The 24532-nt window shown below is 34.0% G+C and overlaps 1 protein-coding gene and 1 long non-coding RNA gene across 3 annotated transcripts; one reads left to right on the top strand and one right to left on the bottom strand.

The window, feature by feature from the left end:
• Positions 1-1947: 1947 nt before the first annotated feature.
• Positions 1948-6082, bottom strand: LOC103574567 (protein downstream neighbor of son homolog). 2 transcript variants are annotated; one of them, XM_053737458.1, is made up of 6 exons: positions 6026-6082; positions 5908-5948; positions 5212-5828; positions 3751-4498; positions 3274-3460; positions 1948-3098 (listed from the first exon to the last, which is right to left on the bottom strand). In XM_053737458.1, exons 3-6 carry the CDS (start codon positions 5817-5819, stop codon positions 2920-2922), a joined length of 1722 nt encoding a protein of 573 aa, XP_053593433.1. In that variant the 5' UTR covers positions 5820-5828; positions 5908-5948; positions 6026-6082; the 3' UTR covers positions 1948-2919. The 2 variants fall into 2 exon arrangements, with proteins under 2 accessions (XP_053593433.1, XP_008552266.1); XM_008554044.2 differs by having other exon boundaries at positions 5908-6065.
• A 999-nt stretch (positions 6083-7081) lies between these two features.
• Positions 7082-23835, top strand: LOC103574568 (uncharacterized). Its single transcript, XR_549250.2, has 3 exons — positions 7082-7308; positions 10067-10295; positions 23505-23835. It is a non-coding gene; the product is annotated as an uncharacterized LOC103574568 (long non-coding RNA).
• Positions 23836-24532: the final 697 nt, after the last annotated feature.

Below are 24532 nucleotides of genomic sequence, written 5' to 3'. Positions count from 1 at the left end.
CGTAGTAAATCAATATCATGGAAGATAAAGAGCTTTAATTGAATTTTACTCTAATTGGCTCATGTTCCTCGATAACATACCAAAAGAAGTAAAAAAATTTGTACGATACTAAAGCAATACGTGAAAAAAAATAAAAATAAAAATTGTAATGAGAATAAAAAAATGAGGGAACAAAAATCGAAGGCCGAATGCGAGCAGGCTGACGCATATTTGTATCAGCTCCCTCGGCCCTCGGTTAAATTTTGTGCCTGGCGGAGTCTCTTTCGGTCGTCGACGTCGTATCGTTATATAGCCCAAGCTTTTCTTTCTCCTTCACTCTTTCCCTCCACGTGGTAGTAATATACCAGCGTTGTTCCCTCGTCGTCTTTCATTCTCCGTCGTATTCCCCTTTTTCGCGTTTAGCTTCACGACGGGGACGGACGGTCGCCCTCGTCGCCCTATTTCACTACGTTCAAACCGACTCTACTCGGTACTCTCTGCAACGAAGTACAGTAGGCAGTGGATATGAGTACTATGGTATCAAACGCACTACGTCGTTGTATCCCTCGCGCTGTTTCTCTTCTCTGGGTTTCCCTTCACTTCTACTCCATATAATACTTTACACAGATATATATTTATACCACGAAAAGGGAGATAGAAGAAGAGAGAGTGTTGAGAAAAAATTCAAACAGAGAGAGAAAAAGTGAGTGAGCTAAAACAACCCCCAGCAATCCACCGCCCTGGGTTTCCTCCTGGTCGTCAGCGAAAACCGAGGGCTGATATTCCAAGTGTCTCGCTATGCGTAGGTCCCGGACACTCATTCCGATCGATCTTTCTTTATACCATACACACTTAAATTTTTTTTTACACTAGTTCTATTTTACATGACTTATTCTTCCCATTTTATTTCTGTACCCCCCTCACTCAACACGTGTTATTGATATTTTATTTATTTTTTATCCCTTTTTACTTCCTAATTAGTGTAGATAATGCGATTAGATACAGATGTCTTCATAGTTTTAATAATCTTAGGGGCACTACAATTATTTATGTCGTAATTACTTGGAAAATATTTCAACTCTCCAATTATAATTGAGAGGTTATTTATTTATTTAAAAAATAAAATGAAAGAAGAGAAACCCGTCAAAATAGTCAGACACTGGCATTGTGTAGAGTTTTAATTTAATGTGAAATAGACAAGCCGTTTTTTAAAATTTTTTATTTCATTACAATTATCGTCGTCGTCATCTTGAAACGTGCGCTGTATGACTGCACTTGAATTGCGCAATTTAAATTGGCAAATTTCCAGAAAATTATATTTGTCACTCTGAAAATTTATCTCAGCTAGTCTTTTAATGTAATGATTAAAAGTAGCCTTGAGTGTGTGGATTAGAAATGCAGCAAAATAAAAATAAGACGGAAAAGTTTAAAAGTAATGAGTAATAATTTTATCGCTCACTCGGCTGTATTATTATTATAATACTAATGATAAAATAATTGTTTTTTCATTTTAAACTTATCAGTTGGTAGCCTTAAATTACTAACCAGCCGATACGGGGCCAGGGAGCACTATCGATTCGTTATTTTTAGGGATAGTCCATCGCTATGGTCCCCCACCAATAATATCCCGGGTTCAGCTTTCGGAAAATTCAATATCATCATCGCTGACGTTGTGTCAGTGAATTTTTTTTTTTTTTTCTATTTACTAACCGGCGCTGAATTCAATTATTCAAATAATACGACGGCTCTGACTACTTTTATGACAATAATCATTTGCATTGTAATTTTGAAAGAAAATTTTTGCAATATGTTTTTTAAATAAAATAATATACAAAAGATGATTAAAAGAAATTTATTAAATTGTTCACGAAAAAATTTGCGTACATTTTAGAAAATCAGTTATTTTTTCATAATAAATTAATGAATAATAGAGTATGTATAATTATTTCATAAGATCGGCGGGTTCTTTTGTATGACTAGACTATTGAAATAATTTATAACTAATATTGATTTTAAATACAATTAATTAATTACCTAATTGAAAGAAACAAAGAATTAAATTTTATACTCTTCATTTTAATCAAGTATCAATAATTAAATACTAGGAGTTACAAATAAATTACAACAAAAGAAAATTTTAATTTTGATGTGATGATTTTTTTTTTTAAGAAATTGAAGACCATTTGCAGACAGTGTCCCCCCACTTTTTAAAAATTTTCAATGACTTTTAATTATCAGAAGCATATCAAAGTTTAATTAATTAATTTAAAAAATATTAAAGCATTAATTTAAAAAAGGACAACGTAGAAGTAATTTTGCTGAGATATAAATTTAAAAAAAAATTACAGTTGACATCAATTTGGAGCTAAACAAAATTTGTCGAATAAATATCAGTAAAATCTTCATGTCAATTATAAATTCGAATTTTCAAGCTGTAGGCTAAAATTCATTGAACAAATTTCGTTTAACTCCCAATTGATAACAACTGAGTCATTTTTTTAAAATTCTATACCTTGGCAAAATCGCTACTACGTTGTTCTTTTTTCAATTAAGGATTTAATTTTTTTTTTTTTAATTAATTAATAAAATTTTTTTACGGTTATGACATTTGACAGTCATATTGCATTTTTTTAAAAAGTATGGGCACTGTCTGACATTGCTCTTAGTATTGAAAATAAAATTTTGAGTTCCTGACTCATTCGAATCGTTCGTTAAATAAATAGAGAATGAATTTTACATCCTAAAGTACAAGACAACGTACCGTTTGTCGGCGAGTCGATCGATAACTTACAGCAGTTAGGGTAGAAAATGGTAGTACCTACGCAGTAGAGTGAAGAGATGAGTAGTTCGCGATTGTTACGTGCGCGCGGTATTTTCAAATGTTCAAATGAAATATTTTACATATGAGGTGTAGAAAAATGCGATTAATTATTAGTAACATCACGACCAAGTGTATCCTTCACTCGAGTACTTGAGACTTTCAACCACTTTAATGCGCGCCCGATCTGAGTTACAGAAGTGAGACAATAATTCACCAGTCAAACCACAGTCACTTAAATTTTCTTTACCAAATACACTTTGTGGTTTGTTTTCGTTTTCTTTGTCTTCTGATGAAGATTCTGCAATAAAAATATAAAAATTATCATTATTATTTATTTTATTATATTTAAAATTATTCATGCAATTCCATTGTTAGAAAATTATTTTCACAATAAAATCTGTAATGGAGCAGGACATGGACGTAATTGTTTAATTTAAATTTATTATTAAATGAAGAATAATATCACTTAATACCTGATCCGTGTTTGGCATCTGTAAATGATTTAGTAGAACTTAATTGGGCGCAGCTCACTGAAAATTTTTCAAGTTGACTAGATCTCATAAGGAAACAAAGTGACGGTAGTACGTGCGGTAATATTGGTCCATTAATTTCTAATGAATGAAATTTATCATTTTCAATTCTGACTATACTTTCTCTGACCTACGAAACAAAAAAAAATTAGTTAATAATTAATAATGAATTAATACATAATTAAAATAATGATCCTGAAATCGACAATCAACAATTTTTGGGTTTGTTTTTTCAACAAATCTATTAGAAAAAAAAAAGTAAAAATATGCACATGTAGAAAATTAAAAAATCTAAAGGTGCAATTTTTTGAAATATTTTTTTTTTACAATTTATCGGTTTAAAAAAAAATCAAAAAATTATTAGTTATCAGCTAACTTCAGTACCATTTGATATAAAGGAAAACTATTGAGAAAAAATACCTTAAGTGGTTTGAGAGTAGCGCCATGGAAGGCGACAGGAGCCAGAAGTGTAGGAGGCACTCCCGCCAATGCTCCAGTGATAGCTATCGCAGATTTACAATTAATTAAAAAATTAAAGAGCGCTTGTGCCTCGACGCCTTTTACAAAAATAAGAGACTGCTTTGAAGTATCAACTTCACTCTCCTTTTCCATAACAATTCTCTTTTGGAATTTATTTATTCTTTTTATTTCCGAGTCTTCAATCCCTAAACTCTCTAGCAGATTATCTTTAGCATCGTCATCGTCATTGTCATCAGTATTATAGTCAGGATTAACATCTTCCGGATTATAAGTAGTTGAGTCAAAAGTGTCACACCCGGAATCAGTTACATCAGAGCGTCTTTTGCCTCCCATACGCAGTGGCATCGTATACTCAATATCTTGCTGCTTAAGTGACTGTCTAAATCCACGTGTCGTGGGTGTCAGTAATGCGTGCACTTCCGAAATCCCACATATTCCCGCAGCGCGAAACAGAACCGTGAATGTGTTAGCGCAAACGTAAAAGTACGGGCACTGTCCTGCACGCAGAAGATGAAAGAGCGAACGAAAGCTTTCGCTCCACTCAGAAAAAAGTGCGTCTTTTATAAACTGATTATTCGATACCGCTGAATTACTGGCCAGTGAGGCGCTCACTTTTCCTGCCGATCGGGGATACAGATCTAGCCAAGGCAGCGATGGATGTTGCCATACTAGACAGCATTGATGAAACCTACGATTAAGTCATTATTATTTATATATAAATATTATATATTGTCTATATAACTACTCATCAAATACTCATATGATTTTTAGTGAAAAATGTCTGTATGATTTGATTGATCAAATGATTTGTATGATTCGTGTTGAAGTGTATCAAGGCAATTCTCAGACAGTTTCCCCCTCCTCCCCCCGCCGACTTTTTAAAGATTTTCAATTACTTTCACCTGTCATTGGCATATCAAAATTTAATTAATTAAAAAAAAATTGAAACTTTAGTTGAAAAAAGGACAACGTAGAAGTAATTTTGCCGAGATATATAATTAAAAAAAAAAAATAACTTGCAGTTGATATCAATTGGGATTAAACGAAATTTGGAAAATAAATTTTAGCCTACAGAATTTGGAAATTCTAACTTAAAAATTGGCATAATGATTTTACTGAAATTTATTTAATTTCCAATTGATGTCAACAGTAAATAATTTTTTTTAAATTCTATATCTCGGCAAAATTACTGCTACGTTGTCTTTTTTTTAATTAAAGTTTCATTTTTTTTTTTAAATTAATTATTAACATTTGTCTAATGTCTGCTACATTCACATTCGTATTTGAAAACAATTATGACAATTGAATGTTATATCATATTTTTTAAAAGTGGGTAATACTGTCTGAGAATGCCCTTAAATATGCAAATATTTAAAAAAAAACTACAAATGATTTGCTAACCGTGCATTAGGACTAGTATCTAATGTAGTTTCTTGCTCTCCAGTATCCAAACATCTGACAAACCCAGTGGTACCAGATGCCTGTTCACTTGTTTTTAATTTACCATTCCAGGCGAATGGCTTCGGTGACATGAATCTCATTTTAGTATTTAGAGTCCAGTCCATCGGGATATAGGGTTCACCTTTAGGTATTTCAGGTTCTGGAACCCTTTCATGGAGTTCCAGTTTAGATAGGACACTGGAAAAAGATAAATTCGAACTTGAATCCTCATTAGGTACAAAAACTTTTTTACTCTCCGGCGGTTTCAGTTTCATCAGTTCAAAAAGAACAGAATCGCAACTGGCATCCAGTTCTGGTGTCACTTCTTCACGAGATCGCTTAATGCTGTCATTTTTAAGAAATGGATTTTTACGTTTCTGCGACAGTGGGCTGTCTAACTTAGAAGGTGACTTTTCAATAGAGATGTTCAGTGATGGTTTGTCGTGATCAACTTTACTGCGGTTCATCCGCGCCTGAAGAGCACGTTTCTTCACCTTTAAACGATGCATCTCCATTATTTGGTCCGGGTGGATCCATTCTGGTGGATCTACTGGCTTTGTATCAGTCATTTTGGTCTTCTAAAAAAATTACTTACAATTATTATTTACTTTTCTTTATAATAATCTACTGTAATTGAGGTTACAACTTAATACTTACCAAGTTATCACCTTAGTTTTCATAAATATTAAATTTTATAACTAGAAACAAAGTTAATATAATGTAATTACATTTCATCAAGAAAAGTAATTTATAAATAATTTTTAAAAATAATTACATGTATTGTTTTACTATTTTGTGTACATTTGTCAACAAACTATGGAATCTGTTTTATCAAGAAATACTAGAGACATCTAGTGTTTGAAATACAAAGTTGATGACAAACGTAAATTTAAAAAAAATATACATATATATATATACTCGATTGAAAATATAAAAATTGATTGGTAATTTATTTTAAAAAAGTTCTAAATTAGAAATTAAAATAAAAAAATACTAATTTTTAAATTTAAATTTAGTGGAAAAAGTTTTCGAATGATCGATTGATTACGGGAATAAAATAAAATTAATAAGTAACTCAGTATTAAATTTAAAATCCATTTTTTGAATTTCGATTAGAGATGATAAATAATTTCAAGAGATTTTAGTTGATAAGGAAAATGATGGCATGGAAAAATACAAATGATTCTGAAGTGAGTCGACGTCTAATAAATGATTGTATTTTTTTTTTAAATGTTAAATTATAGAAAAAAAAAATTACACCTATAGCTTTTAAGTAATTAAAAAAATAATATTTATAAAAAGTGCACTTATTAATTTAAAATTTTTTTAAATGCACATTTTTTAAAAATTGTATTTTATCAATTACTTACTCTCTTTATTTATAATTTTAAATTTGTTTGATGTCTGCTACATTCATACTCATTTTGTTTTTTTATAATTTATCGTTTAAAAAAAATCGATATATTATTAGACATCGGCTAACTTCAGTATCATACTAACTTCAGGATCGTGAATACAATAGTGAGTAGGAATTAGTTTAGAAGTATTATTTTTGGGGCAACAGTTGGAAGTAGAGATTATTTAAAAATAATTTTATCTGTTAAAGAATTTAACAATCTAATCATTTAAATACATGAAGGTTATGTGTAATAGAGAATAAATTTATAAGTTAGTATTTTAACATTCGTTTATATTTTTGATTGATTCGAACGTAGACAGACAGCGACTTTGGTTGTTGGTGGCGTGCGCGCGCACACTAAATCAAATATGGCGACTGCGTAGTAGCTAGTAGACGTAATACAATTTTTTCAGTGATTTTAATTAATTTTTAGATAAATATCGGGTTGATTTAATGTGATGAGTAAATAAATAATTACTATTAATAATAATTAAGCGTTAGAATAATAAATTAAGATTGAGCCGTACTTAAAAAGTATTAAAAAGTGAAGTGAAAAATTTTAGTGAGCATGAGCCGGTTGATGGTGTCTGCGTCTTTCAGAAGCTCTTTGTTTTTAATGCGCCTACACATTCAAATGCGCGCGAAAATTTTTATTCCAGGTAAGATTTTCTGAATTTGAATTTTATTAATTTTTAATTAATTTCTAAATTGAGTTGATAAATGATGACACTGAAGTAAATCGACGTTTAATAATTTTTTGATTTTTTAAAAACAATAAATTATAAAAAAAAAAATATTTAAAAAAATTTCATCTGTAGCTTTTTTGAGTATTTACATGTGCATTTTTTAGTTTTTTATTTTTCTAGTATTTGATTCGTTGAAAATAAAATCTAAAAATTATTCATTGTCTACTACTTCAGGATCATGACAAATTCTCTTTGTTCAAGAAAGTCTTGACTTCCTTTTCAAAAACGTTTGTCTTGCAAAATATTTTATTGATTCAAGATACCTTTTTTTTTTCTGTGTACTCCACACATTTTTTTTTCTTTTTTCCCAAAAGATGAGTGTGAATGTAGCAGACGTCAGAGAAATTTAAAATTATTAATAAATAAAGTAAATAATTAAAAAAATAATATTTATAAAAAAATGCGCTTATTAATTTAAAAAATTTTTAAATGCCCATTTTTTGAAAATTTAATTTTATTAGTTATTTATTCTATTTATTAATAATTTTAAATTTGTCTGATATCTGCTACATTTACACTTGTAAAAAATTGTGATATCATGAGCTCCTAAATGTTTCAATAGCTTGTATTGAACGAATCGATCCGATAAAAAATTAAATTACGTTTATATGATAAAGTCCACTGTATATATATCTATGTATTTGTATTTATCTATCTTATGCAATTAAATAAATATATATTGTTTAACGTTTGTGGTTTTTCGCAGTAAAAATAGTTTGATAATAATGAAATAACTGTTTGCGAAAGTAATCGAGCATTTTGTTTTTAATGGGTGGCCAGTAAAGCGAGTGGTTATATTGCGCGATGCCTGAGGGAAAAGATGGCATTTAGGCAATGCGTGAACTCACAAAACATTGCCGTGTAATAGTCTATGTACACCACACACTGCTGTTCGGCTTATACCTCGTTTAAAGTATCCACGTGTGCAGCAAATTTACTCACATATACACACGCGCTCATATATAAATATATGTATACACAGTTCAATATTCAGGGTAGACTATAAAGAGATAGGCGTGTATTTGTATCAGTTGCTAGGTAGCTTTATCTCTACACTTTTGCGTCTGTTATGTGTGGGAAGTGCCGCCTGTTGCGTCTATCGATGCGGAATTGCAAAAATACTGTTTTTCGTGGCCCAGAGCTTATATAGATATAATACATATCCTGTATACAACATCCATATAGTCCTAAATATATTACTTGCGGCAAACTTAAAAACATTTGATTTCATACATAAACATTATAGAGGTGTATTAATCGAGCATTTTAATTGATATATACTTATTCAAAAATTATCTTCTCATACAATTCGTTTGCTTACACAAAAAAAAAAGATTTCGTGGCGCTAGAAAAATTTTGCATCATGAAATCAACACAAAAATTTTCTTAGGTTTTCGGGACTCCGGGGGTTGTAGCAATTTTCATATAATTTTCGTCTGAACTTCTTCGTGTTGCACTAGATATGCTTATAAATATGGTTAAGCTAAAGATAATTTACATAAAGTTAGAAAAAGTTACTGGTAGCTGGTTTAATGTATCAGATTTTTAACTTTATGATAATTGATAACAAATTATTTATGATTGAACTGGGTTGCATAGAATGCTCTACGCTTCTAGAGTTTGTAAGATCTGTGAGACGAGTGCGCACTTTACTATTAAGATGTCGCGGGGTAAATAAACTTTTTAGGCTTCCGAATCAGCGTCACGAACTATCTTTGAAATGAAAAAAATTCGGGAAAAATAAAAATGTTCATAAATATGTAAGGGTAAATGGAGAAGAGGTAGATGTATGTACGATTAATGTAAGTAGAGGATCGATGGGAATATATTTATATATATATTGATGTCGGGCGAGAATACAAACTACTTTCAACGACAAATAAATATGCTAATGACATTTAACAAACTTCAAATGCCATGCATCTTCGCCTCTTTGCGTGGGACACTGAAGAACTAAGTTTTGTTAACTTTTATATCGAGGTACTGCTCTGTTGAGTAGGCTCAGTGAGTGAGAATATGAGGTGTGTGACACGAGATGGGTAGTGCAAGATGTCCTGCAGTGTAACAGAGAAAGAAGTAAAAAGGAGAAGGGCGACGAAGATAAACCAGTGAAAACTGGGTGATGTAAAAGAGAAGAAAAAGCATTCTCTCAAATAATATAAAATTCAAGGGGAAGTTGATAAGCCGGTAAGAGTAAAAACTTTTCACTCTTGGAGCTCTATTTCTTATTGTAATTAATGCATATCGGCTTAGCTGGAATTGTAACCGGAGGTGAAACCCTTTTTTACGTCTGCAGCCTTGAGTCTTCTTTGGATTTAGACGAAATAAGAAGCTACATCCCTTTCACTTAGTTTCTACTGGTGTTTGCGCTTTCTTCTTGATAATACTTACGAGTATTTGGGTACCCCTATGTGTATATTCAGTCTATGTAAGCCAAAATTTTTTAGGAAATCGATATTAGATTCCAATTTTCAACCGAATTATGAAATTTAACGAAACCCTTTATTAAAACTTTCTTTTAAATTTTATCTTAAAAAACGCGCATGAATTAAAGAAATTTTGAGTTTTTAAATGAATTTGTTTTGTACAAAAAAATTATTTTTATTAATTTTAGACTATATGAAAGAGTTTAACAAAAGTCATATGAAAGTTCTTGATTTGATTTTTCCAGCACCAGCCGGTTCTGGGAATTATGCCATGACATTTTGGACCGTCACTGACATATTGTGCGGATCAAAACACCACATGCCGTCGGCTGTCGCGGTTTGATTTTGCCCGGAAACAGACCGCGCACACGAGGAGGCCACATACGTGAGTGACAGCCAAACAGACAACATGATAAGCGCCAGCAGTCCTTTATTAGTATCGCATGTCCTTTATGGAAATCCAGGATCGCTATGGTGAGTACTCAAAATCAACAGCTTGACGTATTTGCCGAAATCGTCATTGAAATATATACAACCAATAGCATCATTTCGGTGTCCAAATTTATATATGTATATATATACTACATTCGTAAATCTATTTGATCTATCGAATCATTTGTATTAAGACAGTCCAGTATAATTGAACATAATTCTAATGACCCCCACTCAGTCAAAATTGAAAACTTTATATTGATAGATACGAAACTTTTTATTGGTAACTCTTAAAAACCGATACATCAACTCATACTTGGTAGTTTTATATTAATGATCCAGATGGAGAAGTAAAAGTAAAGAATAAGCTAAAGAAAGAAGATAAAAAATAAGTAGGGGGAGATAGAAATTAAAAGCCGAAAGACAAATGGCCTTAGTAACGTTAAATCATCGCGAAAAACTTAGTGTAATTTAATAAGCAATTTCATGTAAATTCTGGTGGAGCAGGGTAGCAAGGGCGTTATACTGTGACTACGGTGGCAGTGGCACACGGGAAAACGCCGATCTCATAGCCTCGGCTCAATTTTGAAGTGTTTGCATGCGGTACTCGGCATCACCATCGCTTTTACCGTATTTTTATCTCTTTTTATCTCTCGTCGCGACTGCAGCTCTCGCGTTTAGCTATTCGCTGGCGTCGTTTGCTCTCATAGTGGTTACCAGGACTGAACTGCCGATTAAAGAGAGAACCAACCGATTGGATTTTTGGCGAATAAAACTACTGATGGCCATCGGCAGGTTGGGTGAGAGGCTTTGATGTTTTAACTTGCTCGTAGATGTGTTTGATGCAACGTTGCCTTCAGTAATTAGTTGGTTCATGGTCCAATATGTAATTACTGTTACTGCATCGCGTTGACGTTGAGGTAGTTTCGATTTCCGACTTTTCAATAAAACCAACCGTGCGTAATACCGACTTTATTTTTATATCACTGGGTAATTAACTTTTTTTTCATTATTTAAAATTTTTCTTTATTGGAGTTACGTATTAACAGAAAATTTTCAATACAAATTTTTAATATCAGGGGCATACTTTTATAATTTACTTGCTTAAATTATATTTCATTCCATAACGAATCCATTAAACCAATATTCTAATGATTATCATTTTTTATAATTTAAAAATACTCTATTTATAATTTTGAGTTTTCGTTTGAGTAATTTACAAATTTTTTTAGTCTCGAGAATTAATTGATCATTCAATCTTTTCCGTATTTGAAGTATTGAAATTCATTTTCAAAATAAAAAAAATTTGAATTATATACTTCCTGGGACTTATGAAAACGTCATAGGAAAAAAAAAACTTTTTATGAATCATTTATTGTCATATGATATTGTATCATTTTTATATTATATTCCATTTCTTTTTATTATTTTTCCAAAAGTATATCCGGGCTTTGGAAGTCCCGCGGAGATTTCGGCGATCGGCACACGTCACTATATATCTCATAAATCTCACCAAATGGCTAGTCAGAGTTGGTACAGCCTTAGACTGTGAGCTGCTGTCTATGATTCGCTTTCATAGCGTTTTCATTTTCGTTTTTTTTTTTTTTTTCGCACATAAACCAAAAAAATAAAAAAGAGAAAAAGAGCCAAGTGACAAGAGAGATTTGAGCTTTATGCCCTAATCCGCATATTACATAGCACGCACACTAAATTCGTATGTATGGACAGGGTGACTTTTTTATGCCGAGGGAGTATTCACGCTGATGGAGAAAATCCCGCGACAACGTGCATTACACTCGAGTGTGTATCGTGAGCTAAAAAAATAACGACATACACATCAGTCATTCCCCACCTCTTCTATATGATGTTTGTACCGTAACCACATCCTTAGAAATGAGAGACGTGATCATATGATTGCCAATCGTCCAATATATCTGTCTTAACTCTAGTCAGAACCCATCACGATATTGCTCACGTGTTATATTAGATATCTCAGAGTATACTTAAAGTCAAAGAGATTGACTCGATAACAAGAATGCCGATCAGAATTTTATCTCAAGACTGTTGAAATGAAAAACAAACTTCCTCATTCGTATATTTCTGGGTGTTAAAATTACATAATATAGAATTTTTTATTTTTAAAAATAAATGTATGAAAATAGTCTAAAAAATTTTTTCGTGACATGAATTTAATAAAATAACTGTTATCATATAATGTAACCAGGAAGATTGTAAGGGTACAAGAGCTTGAGGTGCGATAATGTACAATATTTAAGTGACGGAAAGTGTATTATAAAAAGGATGAAGTAGGTGAGTGTATAGAAGTATAAAAGATATGAGTAGATGCCAAATGCTGGTATGGAAGGTGTTGAAAGTAGTGAGGAAAACGTGAGAGACAGGGTGTAGGGTGTGAGGTGTGAGATGTGGATCTTAGTTACTCACGGGGGTTGTTTGTGAGTCGAGGTGTCTGTTGTTGATCCTCGGTTGATGCGACACGTTATCCCAAGGGATCGACAATCGATTCATCATGACTCGCGAGAGACGTGTCTGTGTATAGCTAAAACGAAGGAAAATGAGGAAGACGCTGTAACCTCTTTAATGTATATAAATCGGCTTAATGTGTGTTGTATAAAATGTATAATATGTATAAGAGTGTATTATATTATACAAGCTCATTCACATGACAAGATGTTACCCACACACACATATCTGTAGATACTTTTCAAACGAGAAGCCCATATCATCGAAGGATGACAAGCTTCGTTATGTCGACAGCATACTAAAATACTCTTTATTTTTATGTTGAAAGATTGCTTTTACTCATACGTTTTTTTAGCTTTCTTCTTTCATTCCTCGTTTTTAATACACTTCGGTTCAATTAATTCTCGACGATAAAACGAGGGGTTCTAAAATTAATTACTGGAAATATATTTTACCTGTCAACGTGTCATAAAATCTGATACGTTTAACCGAGGTTGAATACTTAAACTCAACATTTTCTCTCCTCTCGTTTCTTGAATTTTGTCCGAGTGCTACTTCATTATCACAATGGATCTGACTTGGCGTTCTCTAGGTCGTAAGATATATATATCGAGTCCATTAAATGAAACTACTTGGAACCCTCGTGCAAGTGCTCAAGAAGCATCTCCGAGGTCTTAAACCACTCAGAGACAGCCCCAGGTACTTTGCCACCTCGCAAGGGATGGAATCTTGAGATTTATGTCTTTAAAGATCTTTGTTGCACTTATTTGTTTTATCGATTTCATCAAATCAAAACACTCTTTCTAATTCAAAAATCATTTAACTAAATTGGATTTTAATAACGAATTATCCTTTATAATTAACCCAATCGGCTTTGAAATTTGTTTTCGATCCATTTCTTTGATGGTGATCAGATCGTTTAGCTTTTGAGATTTATTGGTTTATAAAATTTTTTTTAAAAACAAAGGAAATAAAAAATACAGATATTTTTTTTTTTTTTGGTTTCCAATCACTTGAATGCGGGCAGTTGAATTGTGAATTTTTTTATAAAAGCTCAGAAAATGTTGATCCTATATATAAATGGCCGTATAGTCTAGCTCTTTTCGGTCGTCTAGTGCTTTCCTGAAAAAAGCAATATATCGATGTTTAGCAACCAATAAACGGATCCTTCAAAGAGCGCTTTTTACGGTAAAGCGGTGCTTTGCCTTGGGGACTCAGAGAGCAGAAGCTTATATATATATATATACATATAAACAACAGTGTAACGGTGCCAACTGAAGCACGCGGCTTTTACGGCTCAAAGTAAACGCATTTATAGAGTCGTTTTCCTGCCTCCTCGGTCCACTTGGTTCTGCCATCGTGTGAGCATACCAACAACTTTTCGTTTAACGCCCCTTTTATGATAATTTTATCAATAAGCTCACGGTACTTTACATCATTCTTTTTCTCTTTTTATCTCTATCTTTCCACCGCTTTTTTATTTATCCTGTTTCATCCTCATTTCATTTTATTAGTCTTTACTTTATTATTTTTTCCCCAGATTATTATTATTATTAAATGTTCATGATTTTTCCATTTCGCATGGTTGTGACAATAACTTTGTCATCTTTTTTGTTTGTCCAAGCAAAATGGACGCTTGAACCGTTAACGTAAATGCTACTAGAGCTGGAGAACAAAGTATGTGATAGAAGACAGCTGTATTATATGAGATAGCTTTTATATAGTGACGTTGCAATGTCACTTCCACGCTTGGATCATATTTTTCGCTCGAGTGATAAAAAAGTTACGAGCAGATGAAGTTAAGAGGATATCGCTTAGAAACGCGACGTTGTCATTTTCTCTTTACAGATCACCATTATCATTATTATTATTATCGTCATCATTACTATATGTAAATATATATTATCCACATTATAATTTTTATTACTCTTTCCCACATTTAACCATACCCAAGTAAAATGACAAGGACATTTTTTTATTCATAAAACAGGAAAAGAAAAATACTTTGCGAACTTTCTCGTGTTTTATCAGGTGTGATCTTGATGATAAGATGGTATACATCACACGCTCGACTGGTCACTTCTATCCTCAGAGCGTAACAAAGTCTTTGACATCGTGTGTTACACTTCTTTTACCACAACGATAATGTTCCATTTATATGTGCCGTCGTCACGACACTTTTTTCTTCTTATCAACTCCTTTGAATGTTAAACTAAATTTCAAGCCTTTACATCCCATTACATAAATATATAGTTTAAATTTATTTATCACCTATCCATTGCAAAGTATAAAGTATAAAATAATACAAATGTTTTCTCGTAGCACGACACTAAATGAAATTCAAGTACTACAATATATTTATTTTTATTTCATTTATTACATGAAAATAAATATAAATATAAAAAAGTATTTTCTCATAGAATAAATTTATCATGGCAATATATAATCTTTCTATAGATATTAGATTGGATGTATCTATCAACGTAATAATAGTAAGACGTAGCCCTTGGGTGGAAAAAAAAGAAGAATATATCTATCTGAAATAGGTTTTATTCAAAAACAGTTGGTAATCCTATTGCAAAAGCTCTTTTTACCCAGTGGCCGTAAGACCTTAAATCATCCATGGACTCGAGTAAAAAGGGAGAAAGAATCTTCTTTTCCGGCAGGGTTGTGTATTTTCTATTATCCTTATTGGCGACAGGAGGACGCTAAAAGAAGAAGAAGAAGTAGCACTAGTAGTAGCAGTAGCAAGCTTTACCAACTATAGGAAGAATAAAATCGAAAGAACCGAGAGAAGGGGGTGAGGGCTCGCAGAGATGGCAATAAAAGAGACCTCTTGGTCTAAGGATACACAGTGGGTGGGTTCGGCTGATCTGCGGGAATATGGTACGATAGTTTCACTCGTTCGTTCGGTGGGCAGTGGCGTTTGCCTGTGATGTATGTGTTCTCGGACCCGCCAACATCTCTTTACCCCCTGGGACGCCGACGCCGACCGAGTTTTGTGTGGGGGGTGAAATTGAGAAAACCTGAGACCAGTGCGCCATTGGTCGGGCTCCCATCCAATCGACGTTCTTCCTGATAACACAAGCTTTCGAGCATTCTCCGCCTCTTCAAGACGCTTTTCTCGTCCTAGTCTCTCCTTCTAGTCTCTCCGACTACCCCTTTTAACCACCCACTGGAGTAGCGAGCACCTCATGCTCATGATTTTCCTGGTTCTTTCTTTGGTATCCACAGAAACCCTGGATTCACCCGGTAGTCTGCGATATCGAAGATAAAGCTGTAGGACTTAGACCTCAATCCCACAAGAATTTATATATTCAGAATGTCTTTATACATACCGTACAATACTTAACCATCATTTTATTTATTTATTCATTTTTTGCTTTACTCTGCCTATCCAACCATCAACTAAAAAATCTAATACTGGAAATATTTTCCTAGTGTGATTATTTCCAGCAGGTGTTTTTTTTTCCAGCCGTACGCACTTCAATATTACTTATTCACCATTCATTAATATATTATTTATTTATTCGAAGAAAAAAAGAATGCGTACAATAATTAGACTTACGGGTAGTAGCTTACACGGCAGGTGTAATAGAATAATTGCAGACAATTATAATTGTATAATTATATAATACTTGTTCTGTATAGATAGGAAAGGAGCGTAAGCTAATGTACATGAAGCAAAAGCCAGGAAACAAACAAGCTGGTGAAGATGATGACGGCGATGATGATGATGATGATGATGAGTGGGGTAAGGCAGCAAAGGGTTCGTATTTAACATTGTTTCTTGAAGAAAGTCGTTTCTCGCAGCTATAATGTGCATACAACAACGTACGTAGCGAGTATAATATAATATAGAGGAGCAGTTGACAAGATAAAGGGCGATGATAAGGGTCTCTTGGTTCACGATGAGGAAACTCTGGGTCTGGGTGCGTGACCGCCGCGGAGCTGCGTGACGCGTGTAATAACCGTAGCACTGTTCTCGCACGCACCCTTCTTACTATTGAAATGCCGCAATCAACCGTTCTCCCAGTAGATTTTAAATCGCTAGCGGCATAGCAGGTGCCTAGGTGCCTCCTTACTTTATGATACTCATGTATCCTTATTGATTTCACATACCAGCCTTCCACTGTAACGTAAAATCCTATAACTTCGCTGTACCACTACTGTGCAACTACTGTGGTATTATTTTGATAGTACTATTTCATCATCTATCATCATCGTATCCGCTTATTTAAAAGATTAAATTATTACTGCCAAATCAACCATCATCATATATATCCTATGCAACATACCATCTATCTACTATGTACGTATTTAATAACATCCTGTGTATTACCGCGAGGAGATAATCAGTAATTATAAACGGTATCTACGATCGTGATGAAAATCGATTGATAGTTTATAAACATAAGCGTCTATCGATGATTAATAAACCGGAACATGAGCTGCTGCTACTGGTGGTGTTTTAGAGTACAGATGAGACGTGATTTCTGAACCGCATATTCCAGATTGCTCGTGACCATTAACCGCGGGCACTAATCGGACACATATTTTACGGCGTTGTTCACCAGTTTACAAGGTTAATTAACATGAGATTACATAATTAATTGGCTGATTAATGCGACCAAGCGTAACGTCTGTTCGCTGATCCGCGTACGCCGTGGCATCATCCTCACCCGCGGACATGCTGATAAAGACGACTGCCGATGGCCTACGTTGCATATACCTGGCATATATCAAGTATATATTGATGTGGATATCCTCACCATCCCTTGTCATTATTACTGTTGTTGTGTTTGTTATCATTATCATCGCCGGTAGGCATTGCTCACGGATATATGTTCAAATGATTGAGACTGCATCACGAACGACTATTTGATGTATATAGTGTATAGTATAATAGTGAAATAGGTAGATGTGAGTTGAATTCTCATCAACGTATGGATCATTTTGCATTTGGTTCGGCTCCGCTGACTACGTTTGTTCTCCACGCACTTGTATCCGTGTAGTATATTTACTGTTCGTAGACGGTAGACGCTCAACGGGAATTATATATATACACATGGGTACAAGTATACTAAATCTAGGAAATCGTGAGGGAATTTGTTTGTGATTCGCCACACACCGTTGACATAAACAAATCACGCAAGCTAGTTCGCTATCTCGTGTCGCTGTTCTTGTTTCTGCTGGCACTGTCGCAGCTACACTACCGATTGTGTGTACTTCCTATTTATACTATTGTATTGTGGTGATAATTGATTGTGATCACTGGATGGTGATTAGGATGCGTTAACATAATTTGTCGTACTTTGTAGAAATAGTACTAGTCGAGTTGTCGGTACTTCAATTGCTTTGTTAGGCCAGCCAGGACTTTGACTCGGTTCACTGATTACTCTGTTATGTCAAAATTAGTTTAATACCTTTTTGACGAACTTCATTACTTTAGAATATTTATTAAATACTACTCTATGCAAAAAATAAATTTTTTTATTTTTTTCGGCATTTAATATGCACTCTATGCATTATTTATAATTATAATTTATTTTTAATCTATCAAGTGGGAGGTATGGATTTAAAAATAAGAAATAAATGAAGAAGCTAAATCGATTTAAGAAGACGTGGTCTATTGAGTAACGTCGATTTTATTCGACTTTATTCCATCTCGGCAACAGCTCGTACTTCGTCTCAGTTTATTTTTTGGCCCACGAGCTACAGAAGCAGCATCAGCGGTAGTAAAAGACGTACAGGAAGCTCCAGTACCTCTGGATTAACATCACTGCGGTTTTTAAGCAGCCAATTTACTAATTCAGTAGATCTAGTCTGCTCTACATTGAGATTTATCGTCTAACCTACTGGTTATTCGATCTCACGTGATTTAATGCCTCTCAATATATTATCCTCCATCACTATCCTCATATATTTATATACATATATACATCTAGCTCTGTACATTTTTTCCCCTCGAATTACTCGATTGCCACAAATGCAATTGATTCATTTTATTTCTTATTTTTCCAAATAAAAAAAAGTGTCCTATTTATTACGTATTACAGAATATTCACCAAATAAAATCTGAGTGTTTTATAACCCGTTACGGTCCATAACTGCTTTTACTTAAACTCAATAGCTGTTACAAGTTACTGTTTATAAATAATAAATAAAAGTGGATGTAGTGAATCCTAATATAAATTTTATCATTTAACATTAAAGTGAGTAAGGGTTCCTGGATCTTTTATCTTTTTTTTTGGTTTTGCTTCGTCGATTTCCTAACTAAACACATCAGCCCTAAACTAAACATCCCTAACCTCCCTCATCGTGAACATCGTTCTATCAATCATCCTAAATAACAAACGACTTCAGAAAGTACACTTATGTGTCACTTTAATCATTCCACCGTGACGATATGTCATGAATTATCTAAATGATTTGAGGCTTTAAACGTTTATAAATTTATTCAAATGAATTCCGGGGCATTTAAAAATCTCAGTATATATGTACGTGATATTTATATTTAATTAGTACTAATTATTTATTACTATTGATAAACTGATTTTTTTTATTGCCAAGGGTATAACTTGTTATGGCGAAAACGATAGTCGTGGGAGTTAACGAGAGGGGATGTGATTTTACGACGGGGGTAGAAATTCTCCCGGCATATCGGATAATGGCGGGACTTGCAAGTGGTAATGGCTGCCCTAGGGACAGTACAGCAGTAATGTCTTTACGTGGAAACGATCTTGCTGGTTGGGGTGTTGGATTTTCTCTCTTTACTTCCTACTATCTTCAGGACTCACCGCCAACGGTAAAGGACACTCCTCGAAACACTCGTTAGCACCTCCTAACTTTCCCAGATCGACTCACTTATGCTTTCTATCTTCCATTAACTCTCTCTCTATTTATCTTCATATACCAACTCCTCTTCCTTGTACTCTACAACTGTCGCTTTAATTTTGCAAAACTCAAGAGACACATCTTCACACTCTGATTACATTTTCTGCACCCAGAAACATATATACATGCATATATTCTCTCTCTGTTCATGTCAACTCACTGCATTGCTGTGTAATTGGGTTTCCCTTCGCCTCAGTGAGTGACTGGTGACATTTAATGTTGTAATTCGAATATTATGTCTCAAGTAATATTTTTAAATAAATGACACTGAAGTTAGAAGACAATTAGCAATTTTCGGATTTTTTTTTTTAACAAATCAATGACAGAAAAAAAAAAACTAAAAATATGTATATGTAGAAAATTTAAAAAACTATTGGCGCGTTTTTTGAAAATATTTTTTTTCTTTTTATTAATCATTTCTAAACGAATCCAAAAATTAATAGATGTCGGCTAATTTCAGTATCATTTTAAATAAATGTCAAGGCACCAATTAACAAATCTATAGAGATGTAATTTTTTTTTTTAATAACCATAAGATTGAACTATTATTAAGGATTATTAAGTGTATAAAATAAAGGTACTTGTCTAAAGTACAAGGGACTACAACATCGTCATTGAGGTCTTGCGTGTTGCTAGACGATTGCCGTCACAGGGTGACTATTACATCCAACGAGGTTGGAGATTGCGATAGCGTCGAGTAACATACGTAAGCCGCGTATCCGACTCCCGGTGTACGTAACTTGGTTCTAGTGTGCCAGAAACATACACCCACCTATGTTTTATACATATAGATATTGATATAGGTATACTATAGGTACACTAGGAGTCTTACACGTGTGACTTCGTGACAAGGAAAACCCTTAGCTCAAGTTAGGCCGGTTGCTCGCGTAGAGGGTTGCACATACAGGGACAATAGCTAGCTAACAAGGTAGCCTACACTCTAGTGACTACATTTAGTCTTACTATATTTACAAATACTTATACTAATTCAGAATGCCGTAGAGAGCTGTATGGACGTAGCACATCATCACATCACACAGCCCAAAACAACCTACATAGTAATATGTATGCTAGCCGGTGTATATAAAACGACGTTACGTGTTTCGTGAGTAGGCCGGAACGGCGTTTTAAAGCCAATCTCAGCCGTCACTGGCCACTTCGCGTTTCCTCGTCCTGCCAGTTGGCCTTTTAATTCTCCTCATCGACCCTTTCTCGCGTTCTACTCCTAAATGATAAATTACCGGCCTCCATCGTGCCACGGAATTCCAAACGACGTAGTGTGGTTGACGATGGGGGTCATAAGCATGTATTTGCGTGCTACTATTGCTTCTGCTGGTGATGCTATACGAAAACCCACTGCGTGATACGCGCAGGAGTGTGAGAAGGAATTGTGTAGTATATAGTTTATATGTATATATACTTCTTGCTTGAAGGGGGTTCTTAAAATACTAACTTTAACTGGGAACAACTCATTGCTAAAACGGATATTCCGTGTACCACGGCTACGGCATTCCGTCTTGCTTCCAACTACTACCATTTGCCATCGGGGATGAAGGTTTCTGATAGGAAGAAGCGTAAAGAAATCATGGAATAACTAGATTTATTGCTTTTTAATTTTTTCTGAACTGTCTTTTAAATTTTTATTAGGTGAAATTTTTAAATATTTTTTTAAATAACCAAGTATTTAATTTTTGATTTAAAAAGGCACTTAACATATATTTTATTGAAATAAAAGATTTAAACATATTATAAATCAGTAATTTTCATATCGTGTCACTAATTCCAAAAGGACATATTTTTTTTTAAATTGCTAATTATATTGTAAACTTATTCTAAAGCCAAACATTGGAAAAAAAATTTTTTTGAATGCTAAATAGGCGTTTAATTTAAGCTGTATGCCCTTTAGGCTTTAAATTTTTTTTTTTTTTTCAATTTTTAGTTGTAAAATAAGTCAACAAAACGACTTTTTTCATTGGCAATGAAAAAAAATTATATGCCCTTTTAGCTTCATAGAGTTTTCTAAAGCTAGAAGGGTGTAAAAAAATATAAGATCTTTTGGAATTACTAATGCGATATTTTATAAACTCAAATGAATTATTAAAATTGAAATGATTGTGAATTATCATTATCAATTATATGGAATTAAAAATTAATCGGCAGAATTGTTGAAACAGCAAATAGGTTAAATTAGGCAAACCTGGCATTGGAAATCATAGCCGGCGTTTATGCAGAAATCATAGGAATGATTTTGATTTCTAGCATTTGGAATATATATTATGTAAGTAACTGTATTTGTGAGTACACACCGCACTAGACTCTTCCGTGTACGTGTGACACGGTATGTTATAATTTGCAATGCAAATTCGTTCCCCGCCCACCTCTGGACGCCGAGGGGGTGTGTTTGGGCCAGAGCCATCGCATGCTGGTGAGTCACACGGCGGATCGCAAAAGCAGAAAAGACCCGCTGATGCTGATGTTGATGCTGATGCTGGTGGTACTGAGAGAGAAATAGAGATGACAGTTGAGCGAGATATATAACTAGAAGCCACACACAACCCCCACAGGCTTTTTGCAACAAAACCACACACGCATCAGGAATATGATCAGCTCTTGTTCTTCGCCCGAGGCGAGAACTGAAATCGTAGCGAATTGCATTCATTCGCCACGCTACTCATTCGCAGTGTCATCGAGTGCATCATCTGCTTCACTAAATCTTTTTGAATTAATTAGATTTTTTTTTTTACGATTAAAAAATGTGTTACTGAGAAATTATTTATCTTTGTCAATGATGAAAATTTGATTACAAAAAAAGAAGAATTATTATTTCTTTTTTGTCTTACAAATGAACATTTATCAAAATCCTTTGTCATTAAATGACAAAAGTCTACAAAATCATATTCGAGCAAATAATTCGTTAGACTCTTGTTTCAACGAGGTGTTCGTTAGTATAATTAAAATAAATTCAAATGACTTTGAGTTTTCCCTTTGGTCTTACTCCCGCTCAACTATAACTCACTCCCTTCTTATCCTTTTCTGCATTTTTTTCGTCTCATTCTTCTTATCCTTCTTATTACACACCAAAGCACTGAAAAAAATGAGATAAAGAGTGCAAGTGTAGCCCAGTCTCTTTCTACAACTGATTCAACCGCCTTTTGGAGACTAACGGACTCGCTGCTGATGGCCCTCTTCTTCCACTCGCAAATCCGTTGATTAGTGCAAAAATCCGCTTACAAATTAAATAAAGCCTCTGGTAAAACAGTTAAAAGAGAGTGAGAGTTGTAGGCTGTCTTTGTTCCTCGTTCGTCGTTCGTTATCGTGAAGGCCAAAGAAAAAGATGAAAAGAGTAAGAATAAGAACAAGAGTACGGTTGTTGGTGTATACATTGGTGAGGGGTGTCAGTGGAAGTATTGGAGTAGGTAAGAAAATGGCAGAGGCTTTAATATCTTAAGTAAACCTGGCTGGGTGGAATAAAGAAAAAAGTAAGCTCTTAGCCAGCCAGACACAAGTTGCGAGGAGGTCGGAGGCAAGGGGAAGTAGCCAACACAAACAACCAATTGAAATGCGAATTTTAAATTTTTAAGATGTAAATACGTCTTATATGCTAACCTTGTTTTAAAAATAATAATATTTTTGTTTGCCTTACATCTATTTATTATCAAGTGAATAATCCAAAAATTCATTTTTTCTGCTGTTGACAAAACCAAAACAAAAGGTTATACTAAAAAATGTATGTCCAATATGTCGAAAATTAATTTGGGCATTCAATGGACTCGAAACAAAGTTAATTGAATAATTATGTGATTTCTAATGAATATATATTTTATTTTTAAATTAATGACTTACAAAATAGTATTTTTTCGTTTCTGATTACAGGTTTGCTGGATGACCAGAAGGCTTGTGTACGAACATGAAACGAAAATGGAACGGTGGAATATAACGCGCGATGTTTAATTTACACGGGATGGCTGTTGGCGAGACAACTAGTGCGGCGAGTTGGCAAAAAGAATCGTATGTGATTCTCTTAATGAGAGTACAGAGTAAAGCTTTCTTTGGGTGATGCGAGTGGTGGTTGTGCTGGCCGCAAAAGACGTATCAGGCAAGCTAAACGCAACGGGCGGTATTCTCATCCTTTATATATATATATGTATATATATAGAAACATCGTCATCTATACCATGGAACCAGTAGCAGCAAAGGCACCAGCATCCTGGTGAGTATATTTTTTTTGCTGTCTCCACGGGCGCGCCAGTTGCCCTGAAATGCTTCTTGTGTAAGTAAAAATCTAAAGTGACTACCGAGATCTAAGTTTTAATTAGTTTATCTTGGCCGCGTGACTATTGAATATTTATAAGCCCATCGTTCTGCCGGAGAATGAAAGAGTGAGTAAGCAAGTAAGAGGGAAAGAGAAAGATGAAAGTGGCAAAGGATGAGGTGGTCGCCATCAGGGGGTTGCCCAGATGAGGAGGTTCACTTTGCCTCAAGGGTGATCAAAGAGTCGGTGGGGGATCTCTTTTGCTTTAAACTCGACATCACCAGCCTGCTCATCTTCACCAGCAATCTACTCTTGATTTTGACGTCTTTCTATTCACTCTCAATCCTTTTTAAAGCCAAACGCTGATTTTTCGTATGTCAAATAAAAATTCAAATGAAAATTCTTCGACTTTTTTTCCTCTAACAAAGTCAGATTATTCGGGGACGAATTTGAAATTCCAAAAAATAAGAATTGGCGTGCATAAAAGTCGTAAATTTTAATATTTCCAACGACTGTACATACTGAGTTGAGCTTTTACATACACACTGTGTGTCGCAATATCAAAAGGGATTTTATGCTTACTCTCGCGTACGAGGATGCATCTAGACGTAGAATTACGACATTTTCTTTTCTTACTTTTTTTTCCTCT

The sequence above is a fragment of the Microplitis demolitor genome, chromosome 3, assembly GCF_026212275.2.
Source record: "Microplitis demolitor isolate Queensland-Clemson2020A chromosome 3, iyMicDemo2.1a, whole genome shotgun sequence".
Lineage (NCBI taxonomy): Eukaryota > Metazoa > Arthropoda > Insecta > Hymenoptera > Braconidae > Microplitis > Microplitis demolitor.
This window is presented reverse-complemented; position numbering and strand designations above follow the sequence as displayed.

Bases quoted from the DNA above. Each gene is read 5' to 3' on its own strand.
- LOC103574567 (XM_053737458.1), bottom strand. From the start codon at position 5,819: ATGACTGATACAAAGCCAGTAGATCCACCAGAATGGATCCACCCGGAC. The intron at 3,461-3,750 runs GTATTTTTTCTC...TTTGTTTCGTAG, and splicing joins CTACTCTCAAACCACTTAAG to GTCAGAGAAAGTATAGTCAG. The intron at 3,099-3,273 runs GTATTAAGTGAT...TTTTTATTGCAG, and splicing joins AGATGCCAAACACGGATCAG to AATCTTCATCAGAAGACAAA.